Here is a 12806-nt window from a genome sequence, read left to right as displayed (position 1 = left end):
ATGACACTTACATAGTCATCACATTTCTTTTTTTCCAAATGGCTGTTCGTGAGACTCCTTCTACTTTCACGATCAGAAATAAACTTGCTGTAAAGAGACGTATTATGATTTAATTTCATGATAATGACTTGAAACTTAACATCATGACTAAATGATTTATTACTTACCAAAACATCACACATAAAAAGTTATCAACCACTGATGAAAGAAATTAAAGATGATACAAACAGATGGAGAGATATACCATGCTCCTGGATTGGAAGAATCAATATTGTGAAAATGACTCTACTACCGAAAGCAATCTACAGATTCAATGCAATCCCTATCAAACTACCACTGGCATTTTTCACAGATCTAGAACAAAAAATTTCAAAATTTGTTTGGAAAAACAAAAGACCCCGAATAGCCAAAGCAATCTTGAGAACGAAAAATGGAGCTGGAGGAATCAGGCTCCCTGACTTCAGACTATACTACAAAGCTACAGTAATCAAGACAGTGTGGTACTGGCACAAAAACAGAAAGATAGATCAATGGAACAGGATAGAAAGCCCAGAGATAAACCCACACACATATGGTCAACTTATCTTTGATAAAGGAGGCAGGAATGTACAGTGGAGAAAGGACAGCCTCTTCAATAAGTGGTGCTGGGAAAACTGGACAGGGACATGTAAAAGTATGAGATTAGATCATTCCCTAACACCATACACAAAAATAAGCTCAAAATGGACTAAAGACCTAAATCTAAGGCCAGAAACTATCAAACTCTTAGAGGAAAACATAGGCAGAACACTCTATGACATAAATCACAGCAAGATCCTTTTGCACCCACCTCCTAGAGAAATGGACATAAAAACAAAGATAAACAAATGGGACCTAATGAAACTTCAAAGCTTTTGCACAGCAAAGGAAACCATAAACAAGACCAAAAGACAACCCTCAGAATGGGAGAAAATATTTGCAAATGAAGCAACTGACAAAGAATTAATCTCCAAAATTTATAAGCAGCTCATGCACCTCAACAGCAAAAAGACAAACAACCCAATCCAAAAATGGGCAGAAGACTTAAATAGGCATTTTTCCAAAGAAGATATACAGACTGCCGACAAACACATGAAAGAATGCTCAACATCATTAATCATTAGAGAAATGCAAATCAAAACTACAATGAGATATCATCTCACACCAGGCAGAATGGCCATCATCAAGAAATCTAGAAACAATAAATGCTGGAGAGGGTGTGGAGAAAAGGGAACCCTCTTGCACTGCTGGTGGCAATGTGAGTTGGTACAGCCACTATGGAGAACAGTATGGAGGTTCCTTAAAAAACTACAAATAGAACTACCATATGACCCAGTAATCCCACTACTAGGCATATACCCTGAGAAAACCATAATTCAAAAAGAGACATGTACCAAAATGTTCACTGAAGCTCTATTCACAATAGCCCGGAGCTGGAAACGACCTAAGTGTCCATCATCGGATGAATGGATAAAGAAGATGTGACACATATATACAATGGAATATTACTCAGCCATAAAAAGAAACGAAACTGAGCTATTTGTAATGAGGTGGATAGACCTAGAGTCTGTCATACAGAGTGAAGTAAGTCAGAAAGAGAAAGACAAATACCGTATGCTAACACATATATATGGAATTTAAGAAAAAAAAATGTCATGAAGAACCTAGGGGTAAAACAGGAATAAAGACACAGACCTACTTGAGAATGGACTTGAGGATATGGGGAGGGGGAAGGGTAAGCTGTGACAAAGTGAAAGAGAGGCATGGACATATATACAGTACCAAACGTAAGGTAGATAGATAGTGGGAAGCAGCCGCATAGCACAGGGAGATCAGCTCGGTGCTTTGTGACCGCCTGGAAGGGTGGGACAGGGAGGGTGGGAGGGAGGGAGACGCAAGAGGGAAGGGATGGGGGAACAGATGTATATGTGTGACTGATTCACTTTGTTATAAAGCAGAAACTAATTAAAAAAATGTACTTCATACAGTGTCAGTTATGCTAGATGCTGTACAGCGTCATGCCTGTACACAGCAACACTGTATTGTGCACTTAAAAATGTGTTGAGAGGGTAGATCTCCTGTTGTGTTCTCATCACAATAAAAACCAAACCAAACCAAAAAAAAAAAAAGTTATCAACCAGTTACTTAAGAGTTTATAGTCCTATTCAACCACTCTCCCTACCTCGTTTTTGTTTTGGTTTGGGTTTTTTTTGCCAGTGTTAGTTGTCCACATTCTTGTTTTACCAAATAAACTAAATGTGCTACAAGGGCAGACACTTTGCCTCATTCCTTTTTACATCCCTCACTCTACTTAACACAAAACAATGCAAACAGCAGGTGCTCATCTTCAGAGGAAATGAAAGACAACCGTAAGTCAAAAAGAGCTATAGATTTTGAATCATTTTAATACTAATAAATTAAAACATTATATGCAATGCAAGTTAACTTTTACATAGATTGTTCTCTAATGGAAAATCAGATGATGTCAAGAATACTATAAAGCTGGCATTTAGAAGAATTTTGGAGGCAGGATTCCTTCTGAGCTCACATTCCTGGAGCACAAAGTTATCACATAGGAATTCCCTCCCCCCAGCAAAAAGGAAAACAACTCTTTTCCCATCACACATTCTTTCAGCACCTGCTAATATGCAAGTCACTAGATCAGGCAATGTGGGAGATATGGGGGTGTGTAATAAGTGATGCAGCAGTAGCCCACAGGAAATCATGGTGGAGGAAGCAGGGCCGATGGTCCATGGTTAGGGGCAGAGCTAGTAGGGCTTAAAGCAAGCATGGGATTCAGAACGTGAGTTCAAATTCTCACTTGCTCTGAGGGCCTGAGTATGCTACCCCAGTTTCCTGATCTGTGAAACGGGAACGACACTATTATATTATCTCATAGTGTTACTGGGAGAATTAAATGAGAGCACATGTAAAACATCAGTACAGCTGCAGGCACAGAGTAAGAGCAACACATGGGAAAGATTCAGACAGGGTGAGTGGAGTAAAGTATATACAAATGTACAGAAGGAGGAATTCAGAATGCTCTAAGAACCAGCAAATATATTCAGGATTAATATCAGAACTTTAAGTGCTATTGTCAAAGAAAAGTCTATTCATAAGCAAACTGCTACATGTATTAGTTAAGACATGTTAGGGGTGCTTTTTGGCTCTCCTTCTGGAAATTTTATTATCTGGTCTAAGTAAGAAATAATCAGTGTGTTTTCCACTAATAAATATAAAGCCACTTGAATTGGACTATCTTAAAGAGGCATATATCTTTAAACTACACATTATATTTTCATATGCTTTTTTTTTTTTTTTCCCGGTACGCGGGCCTCTCACTGTTGTGGCCTCTCCCGTCGCGGAGCACAGGCTCCGGACGCGCAGGCTCAGCGGCCATGGCTCACGGGCCCAGCTGCTCCGCGGCATGTGGGATCCTCCCGGACCGGGGCACGAACCCGCGTCCCCTGCATCGGCAGGCAGACTCTCAACCACTGCGCCCAGGGAAGCCCTCATATGCTTTTTTTAATGAGGCTATATTTCACCATAAATCATGTTTTAATGAAAGATATATATCATTAATGTTGGCTTTATTTGTCTACCGTTTTCATCTTTAATCCGTATTCTTCAGGTTTGCATTTTCGCCAGGAGAAACCAAAGGCAGGCAGCATAGATACTATGAACTTCCCCTGAGGCCACCACCTGGTATGAGCAGCACAGCCTGAGGTTTATTTCCTTCAGCATCTGCCTTTGCCTAGGACCCGTCCAGTGACTGTCAGAGATGAAAAGGAAGAGAAGAAAACCTTGGTCTCCTGAAACCCAGGAGCTGACATTCCAGCTGAGGAGACACCAGACCAGCTAACACCAGAATAAGAACATCAGGCCATGCAAAATGGAGATGAGATAAGGAAGCCAGAGAAGGAAAAACCATTATTGGATGGGATTAGCCAGAGGAAACTAAAAGCCGAGGCTTGAGAAACAGCATTGCAGGGTCTTAGCAAGCGAATGACATAATGAAAGCTGTGTCTCTGGAGACCCATCTGGCAGTTCTCTAGCCTTGGCTCTTCTTTTGCCCTTAACATTTAAAATCTTTCCAAAGAACAGAGGTTTACAGATCTGGCTGGAGAGGGACCGGGAGAGCAGTCTTCCTTTTCACCCAGGCGGCCCAAGGAAATGGGGGTGCTGGACTTTCCAAACTGAAATTGACTCATATTTAGTGTGGCTGTTAAATAAAAGACTGTATGTAATCAGGCTAATTTTAACAATCAACTCAAGGCTACCAAATCATTATCCAGAAGGTCCCCTGTTTGCCTTTCTTGCAGAGAGACTTGCTTTTCAAAGAGAATCTCCATTATTTTTAAATTAAGGGGAAAGCCCGAACATTTTCAAATAAACGAAACCAAACACCAGTAAACCTCCTATTATGGCAGATCTAAGTTCCTGGCCTACCAATGCTCCCCAGACTTGTGGCAGAAGACTGATAGAGAAGAACCGGATCAAGACACCTGGATGCAGGGGCATTCAGCAGGGTCAAACACTGCAACGGACGGGGAGGAAGAAGAGGCCCCTGCATGCTTGCCAGCTCTCTGCGGCAGCGCTTCTGCAGGATGAGAATAATGCAAGTGACCTGCAGAGCTGTTGTGATGAGTAACCATGAAAAAGCATATTAAAACACACTGTGCTTTGAGTGCTTCCCAATTCTGCCTCTTTCTGTCTACTTTCTACAGCAAGGCTTAATAGGTTTTCCCAAAAATCTTCACTGATGCTCCCACTGAAAAAGTTTCGAGTCCAAACTGCTCGTCCTGCAAATTCCAGGTACTGCTGAATTTGATTTTGCCTCACTGTTCAATCTTAGCTCCCCCTGCTCTTCCAAATGGTCTTCCCAAGAGGCGGTGAGGATCAAGATAAGACCAGGGCATTCTGAGAATAGAGACGGAAAAACAAGTACCGCTAGGAATCCACTCTCCCCTCAAGAGACCCTCCATCCTCCTCTCTGCCAGTGCCTTCCTGCCCGTTCACAACCCTCATCCTCCATGAGTCTGCTGATGTTCTGGTTTGAACGCAGTTTTCTGACTCTGATCTACTTACGATTTTTCTGTAGCACAGACTGTGGCACTGAGCTCATCTTGCATCCAGAGTGGTGTCATGTTCTCACTCCCTTAGCTCCTCCTTCTATGTACCTGCCCATGTGTTAGCAACTCAGAGGAACCCTCCATAAACCAAATGTGCCTCTTCCATTGAGGAACTAGGGAGTAGCTTAGGCTGCAGGGAAATCTCGCTCAGTAAGAACGGAGTACTCAGATAAAGCCTCTGTATTCTCTTTACAGTATTTCAACTTTTTCTTCTGTCTTTCGATCTTTGCTTTGTATTTCTGAAAACTTTTTTTTAAAACAAAATAAAACCAACCTTTTTTTTGTAATGGAAAAGTTCATTTATAATAACTAGGTCAAGCAGCTTATCACAAGTTTCTGTTATCTCACCATTTTAAAAATGCAATTTCATGTTAAAAAGCACTGACCTCTAGCAAAGACCTCTTTACTGACTTAAAAATGAGCTATTGGAGATGGACTTATAAATGAGCTATTGGAGAAGGTGCCTTTGACATGCGGTCTTGGGAGTGATAAAAGTATTATTAAAAAAGCATTTTCAGTGGGTCGTTCTGTACCCATAAAGCAGAATCTGATCAACTCTTAGGTAGCCAATTGTTCTGTGAACAAAACAACACAAAAATCTACAGTGGCTGTCATGCTGACCTTCAACAGACAAAGCCTTAAAAAGGATGTAGGCATTATACTGAGGTAGTGTGAAGGGAGACAAGCAATATAGAGCAGTTATTTAAAGCCAAAAATAAATCAACAACAACAACAATCCAGTTAAGGATGGGTTGTACAACGGGAAGATAATCTTCCTATTTTGATCTCTACCAATCAGGTTCTTACTAGATTATAGTGTTTCATTGGAGGATTTATAACACAAAAGAGATGAGTGGTTGAACTTAAATGACCTTTCCTAGCTTTTTCCCTGAAACTCTAACAGTCTATAAAAAGGAAAAGAGAAAAGGAGGAAAGAAGCATGTAACCGAGAGACTGGAAAACATGAAAGAATTAAAGAAATAGGCATTTAAAGGCATTTAAAGAGAAGACTGAGAGGTGAGAAAAGCCTTATCTGGTGGATAAACTCTACCCAAAATAGGAGAAAACAGATTTTCGTTGTAGCAGGAGCAATTAAAGCTAGGGAAGAATTTTCTGAAATGAAAACTGAATATGGGAAAAAGTTATGGTATCTTCTTCCCTAAGGTATAGAAAAGACATTAGAAGAGAAGGGGTAACTTTTCAAGGGTCCTCCCAATGATACAAATGTAGTTCATGAACTGAAGAAGACATACAGGGACCAAGGAAAAAAAAGGCTGATGTAAGGTGTAGTGACAAGAGTTCCTCATTAAGAAATATCTTAATGAAAGACTCTCAAATTTTGTTAGAAGCTTCCTGGGTCATAACAACAATAACTATTCATGGAGATTAGAGCAACAGTAGATAAATCTTAAAATATGTGAATATTTGCCTGGCTACAGCTAGGATAATCTATTAATATTTCAACGACTTTAAGATAACAATAACCAACAATCATCCCAAACCTAAAACAGTATTATTAGTCCTTGGGTGGAGAAGAAAGAAGTGCTTGCCAAAGAAAGAGGGCTGCACTTTTACTGTTAGAGACTTTCCTCGTACTAAAAGACTTACTCGTGCCAGACACCGTGTCAAGTGCTTTACATGAGTTTTCTCATCTCTTTTCACAATAATTGCATGTGGTCAGTACTATTTTTAGCTCTATTTTGGAGAAATTAAGTAACCTGACCAAAGTTACATTATAACTAAACTGCTGAGCCATGATTTGAACCTAAGCGGGCTGATGGTACAGCCTGAGTCCTTAACCTACAAACAGCATTGCATTTAATATTCCCCAACAATCCCAGGAGGTCAGGTATTATTTTTATCCCTGTGTTACAGGGATGGAACTAAGGCTTAAAGTACAAGATCACACAAGACCTATGGATGGAGCCAGGATTCAATATAAGTTGAACTCCAAACCATGCACTTAATTGCTCTCTCTGTCTGTCTCTGTCTCTCTCTTTCATTTAACAAATACTTTGTAATGTCTGCCCTGCTCCAGGCACTATTACCATATCATTACAAGGTACAAGAGATATAAAAATGATTAAGATGGGTCCTTCTCTCAAGAAGCTCACATCTAGAGGAATGTCTAGAGCTCATTACTCAAAATGTGGTCCATGGACCAGCTGTAAGGGCATCACCTGGAAGCTTGTGAGAAATTAGAATCTCAGGCCCAGTACCAGAGCTACTGAATCAGAATCTGCATGTTAACAAGGTTTCCAGGTGTTTCACATGCACATTAAAATGTCAGCAGTACTGGTCCAGTGGACATTTCAAAAGGCTTTGCTTTGTAAAGCAACTATACTCCAATAAAGATGTTAAAAAAAAAAAAAAAGGCTTTGCTGTTCCAGGTATAGATTTCTATGACTACAACCCACAAATTAGGGCATGAAATAAAACAACTGAACTGGAATAAGAGCAGGTGTCCTAATGCCCAAATGGCTCTACTCTATTTTTTTTTTTTTTCGGTACACGGGCCTCTCACTGTTGTGGCCTCTCCCGTTGCGGTGCACAGGCTCCGGACGCGCAGGCTCAGCGGCCATGGCTCACGGGTCCAGCTGCTCCGCGGCATGTGGGATATTCCCGGACCGGGGCACGAACCTGTGTCCCCTGAATCGGCAGGCGAACTCTCAACCACTGCGCCACCAGGGAAGCCTCTCTACTCTATTTTTAACTAAACTTAATAACATGATTCTTAAGGTATCCTAGTAGGGAGTTTCCAGGCAAAGCTATCAGTTACACGCCAGCTAATGAGAAGTCAACGTTTGTTTTCAACATTTTCTCTAGCTTCCTAAAAAAAGGCACTGTTACCTAGAAGTTCACTGTTTTGGGAGATGGTTCTCCTAGATTCATATAATTGGGCCTACCTTCCTCCCACCAATGTGAAAAAGCTAACAGAAGAGTCAGAAGTATTAGATGTAGCTTTGCAGAAATCACGGGTGTGGGGGGGGGCGGGGGGTGTCTTTTTTGATTTTTATTTACCTTTTGGCTTCATGCTGTAATATGTTGTTTTTAATTTTCATTGTTCTAGAGCCAGAAATGAAGCAAAATTCATAAACCATGTCAGTGAAAGGGGAGATAAAATAAAGCAATAAATGCATCACACCACACTTGCGACAGTGGAACCAAATCCCGCAAAACAAGAGGCTGTACAGCCCACATCTTAGTCATGGTCTCTGGGGAAGTGAGCTCCCCTGGCAGGCACCCCAAGGGGCGAGAAGGGGTGCCTCCTCCTACTGCAAGAGGTTGTCACCTCCCAAACAATACTTTTTCTTAGTAAAACTTTTAAATATCAAGTTCAGATCCTAAGCTGAATATTATAAAAGGCTCTCATTTTAGGTCCTCAAGGTTTACACTGCTTTGGGAAGGAAGCTTTGTGATAAACCTAAAATGTGCTAATTGTGAAATAGCTGGAATCCCATCCACCACCGTTAACTGCGGGTCAGCAGTGACTACAGAACACCCCAGGGGCCCAGAGCAGAAAACAGCACTGGTAGAGTTTAGCAGAGTTTAACTGATAGTAGAGACTATCTTTTTCATTCACGCCCGAGCAGTTTAATCAGAGGCAGCATGACAGAGAGGAAAGACAGGGGTTTCAGACAGACCTGTGTGTGCCCTTGAGCAAGTTATTTTATTTCTCTGAGCCTCCATTTTCTTATGGTACACTGAATTTTTAAGTTTTCCTTATTTGCAAAAGAATACATTGAATGATGTTATAAGGATAAGTGGTAATATATGTAACCACACCTGACACTCAAGAAATGGTAGTTATGCTTAATAATTACACAGAAAAGGTGAGAGAAGCAAACTTGAGTTCAACAATAAGAAATATCACATGGTGAATGATACTTGGATGGCAATGAGGAAGTATTTGGGTTGGAGACTTAACCTCTGAGAATATGTAAGGAAGAGAACAAGAAGGAGGGGCAGGGCTGAAACTTCTGAGTGTCTGTAAATGATGGCAGCCCAGTCAATTACACATTGTATCAGAATGCAGAGCAGATTATCAGAAATGATTTCTGTGAAGATGCCTGGTTAGCTGACATAATGTTTTCATCTTCCTCCCAATTTCCTTTTGACCCCGCTCCCGCAAGTGTAGCATGGCTGGTGTTCTAGTAAGTAGTCCCCGTATATTCCACTCTCTTCTCCCAGCCTTTTAGGAGGCCTCAGGCTTCAAACAAACCTCACCACTAACTCCCAAGCTGGAGAGCTTCCTGCTAAGGGATCCATATAAGCTGACTGTAAAATCAGAGGGTCAGAATTTGCAGCAACATGGATGGACCTAGAGGGATTATCACACTAAGTGAAGCAAGTCAGAAAGAGAAAGATAAATTCCATACGATATCACTTATATGTGTAATCTAAAATATGACACAAATGAACTTATCTACGACACAGAAACAGACTCACAGACACAGAGAACAGACTTGTGGTTGCCAGTGGGAAGGGGGTGTGGGAGGGATGGACTGGGAGTTTGGGGTTAGCAGATGTGAACTATTATATATAGAATGGATAAACAACAAGGTCCTACTGTATAGCACAGGGAACTATATTCAATATCCTGTGATAAACCATAATGGAAAAGAGTACGAAAAAGAATATATATATATATGTATAACTGAATCATTTTGCTGTACACCAGAAAATAACACGACAATGTAAGTCAACTATATTTCAATAAAATACATTTTTAAAAATAATAAAAAAATAAAATCAGGGCTTTCCTGGTGGCGCAGTGGTTGAGAGTCTGCCTGCCGATGCAGGGGACACGGGTTCATGCCCCGGGCCGGGAAGATCCCACATGCCACGGAGCGGCTGGGCCCGTGAGCCATGGCCGCTGAGCCTGCGCCTCCGGAGCCTGTGCTCCGCAACGGGAGAGGCCACAACAGTGAGAGGCCTGCGTACCGCAAAAAAATAAATAAATAAAATTTAAAAATAAAATAAAATAAAATAAAATCAGAAGGTCAGAGAATGCCCCAAATCATTAAAAAAAAAAAAAAGATATTTGGTCCTACTCTTGTAACTTAAGAAACACAGGACCCAAGGGTTGGAAGGACTTGCTGAGGCCACAGCTAAGGGTGAGAGCTGCCAGGCCAGCATTCTTCCTACCCGCCCCCTACCTCCCCTCACTCACTGTATCTCTTCTTTTCTTTCTCTTTCATGTACTATTTCTCCGTTTCATGTACTGTTTCATCTACTATTTCTCATAGAGCCATTTGGCTCTGTGTTATTATTACTTAAAATCCATGTTACAAACGATGCTTGTAGTGACGTATTTGTCGTTTTAACATGGGAACATTGGCAAATGCGACTTTGACCATTCCTTGAATAACATGCGGGCAAGGCCAGATGACTGTAGTACACATTCAGATATGGCACACAGTGAAATTCCAACAGTTGGTCTGATTCATAAACACAGAGCTTTTTGAAAAGTTAGGGCTGGTTGGGGTCCAATGTATTTATACATTTTTATTAGACTCAATTGAAAGATTTGAAAGGATGAATAAATTACTTTCCTATTTGCTTCATCTGCTATTGCAGACGATGCCCAACAGATGTCACATATGAAATTCAAATTACATCTTCAAATGGAGCATAACTTTAGTAATGAATAATTCAAGAGAATAACTGAAAACCAGAATGATATTTTAGAGACATTTCTTTCATTGGAGAGAAACTGTTCGTGGAAAAATACTCACCTATTTATCTGACCATTTTCTACCTCGGTGAAATCATTGGAATCATTGCTAATGTTATCATCTTCGGGCACTGTCATGTTTTGCAATTCAGTTAATTCAAGTCCACTTTTGAAATGCATCATGTTTAGAAAGTACCTGTTGTCCAAATCCTCCTTTTCTGAGTGTACTTACAAATGGATAGCAGCAAAAATATAAGGTTCACACCCCTAAAATACAACACAAGGAAAAATAATTAAACATATGAATATCACCACTGATTACACATAAGCTATTACACACAAATGATTTGCTGATAACATAACTTTTACATTTTGCTATACAAAGCATTAAAGCAATCTTGGCACATCAAGTTATAGAGGCTGTAAATTTTCTCTTTCATAAATCTTCCTCCATTTTTAACTATAAAATGAGTCATGTCCCATAATCTTTATGCTCACGTTCATAGGAATACCATGTGATCTGTAGGCGATAGAGATGCCCTTTTATGAAAGAGTGTGTTTAAAAGGAAAGCGAATAGGTTATTTTAATGCATCAGACCACAGGGCACACATATAGCTGGGTACAGACTGAACAGACACAAAAGCACCTCTGATTTAGCAATCCCAGTTTAATAAAAATGCAAATCCTCAATAAATGGCAAAATGCAGGATCAACCACCCAACCTGGAGGTCAAGCAGCAAAGGACAAATCTGTGTTTTGAAATTTAGCAAACAGTTTATCCATCAACTGCAAGAGATTAAATCAGTGTCTTCAGTCAAATCACTCCATGTCAGGGAGTTAGGGAATTAAAAACTCATACTCAGGGGATTTAGGTTAATCCACCTGAAACTGTATTTCCTCACAGAAATGAAAGACTCGCGGAGTTCACAATTTCTCCCACATGGATGACTGTGATTTAAATTTCTGAGTGGTCACCAATAATATATAAGGGGGTAAAGAGTTTCAGACACACAGCATACAAATCAAAAAGCAGGTGGCAACAGAGGTATGGTACTGTGATTTATTATAAAGAATACATATTTGGTCTTTGTTCCTATTTCTGGTTCACAGCTCCCCAGACCCTTAGAATTTCCTAAGTGTTGAGAGTGATAAATGTCTTTAGGTATATTAATGAGGTGACTTTGGGAAAGCACCTACGGATGGGGGCTGGTTGCCAGTGGAGCCAAACATGTGATTAGAGGGTTGGAATTTTCAGTCCCACCCCGTGATTTCCGGGGAGAGGAGACAGGCCAGAGCTTGAATCAATCACTAGCGGCCAATGAGTTCATCAATCATGCCTATGTTATGAAGCCTCCATAAAAAGCAAAAAAAGGAGGAGGTTCAAAGAATATCCATACTAGGGACCCAGAACTCCACCACGTACTGCGCACCAAGCTCCACAAGGACCGAAGCTCCTGTGTTGAAGACCTCGCCCTATGTATCTCTACATCTGGCTGTTGATTTGTATCCTCTGCTATCTTTTGGAATAAATTGGTAACCTAGTGAGTAAATGGGTTTTCCTGAGTTCTGTGAGCTGTTCTGGCAAATTAATGGAACCCAAGGAGGGGGTCATGGAAATCTCTGATTTATGGCCAGTCAGTCAGGAGCAAAGGCAATACCCTGGGCTTGTGACTGGTGTCTGAAGTGAAGGGCAGCCTGTGGCATGCAGCCCTTGACCCATAGAACCTCATTCTATCTACCAGTGGACAGTGTCAGAACTGAGGTGACGATTGGTGGTGTGGGGAAGCCTACATACACACACATTGGAAATGGGTCCAGGAACCCTTTTAAGAGGTAAATGAAACTTCAAAAGTAAGGCCTGGAAAGGTATAGGAGCCTCACTAAGATAATCTCAGTGAGGCGATGGGGATCATGGAATGAAGCAGAATGTCAGCGAGATTTTTTTTTTAACCTCCAATGGATGATCCACCTTGGATGA

General features: G+C 40.8%; 1 protein-coding gene across 3 annotated transcripts in view; it reads right to left on the bottom strand.

The window, feature by feature from the left end:
• The window catches only part of SLC38A1 (solute carrier family 38 member 1), a 70950-nt gene that overhangs the window by 43001 nt on the left and 15143 nt on the right, over positions 1-12806 (bottom strand). For all 3 annotated transcript variants that reach the window (XM_081249259.1, XM_081249258.1, XM_081249260.1), the window contains 2 exons: positions 10889-11094; positions 12-87 (listed from right to left, as the gene is read on the bottom strand). In XM_081249259.1, the coding sequence (XP_081105385.1) occupies positions 12-87; positions 10889-11010 (198 nt within the window). In that variant the 5' untranslated portion in view covers positions 11011-11094. The remainder of the gene's footprint in view (positions 1-11; positions 88-10888; positions 11095-12806) is intronic.

The sequence above is a fragment of the Mesoplodon bidens genome (genome assembly GCF_964165515.1).
Source record: "Mesoplodon bidens genome assembly, chromosome: 11".
Taxonomy (NCBI): Eukaryota; Metazoa; Chordata; class Mammalia; order Artiodactyla; family Ziphiidae; genus Mesoplodon; species Mesoplodon bidens.
The sequence above is the reverse complement of the archived record's forward strand: the minus strand, read 5'-3'. Positions and strand labels throughout refer to the sequence as shown.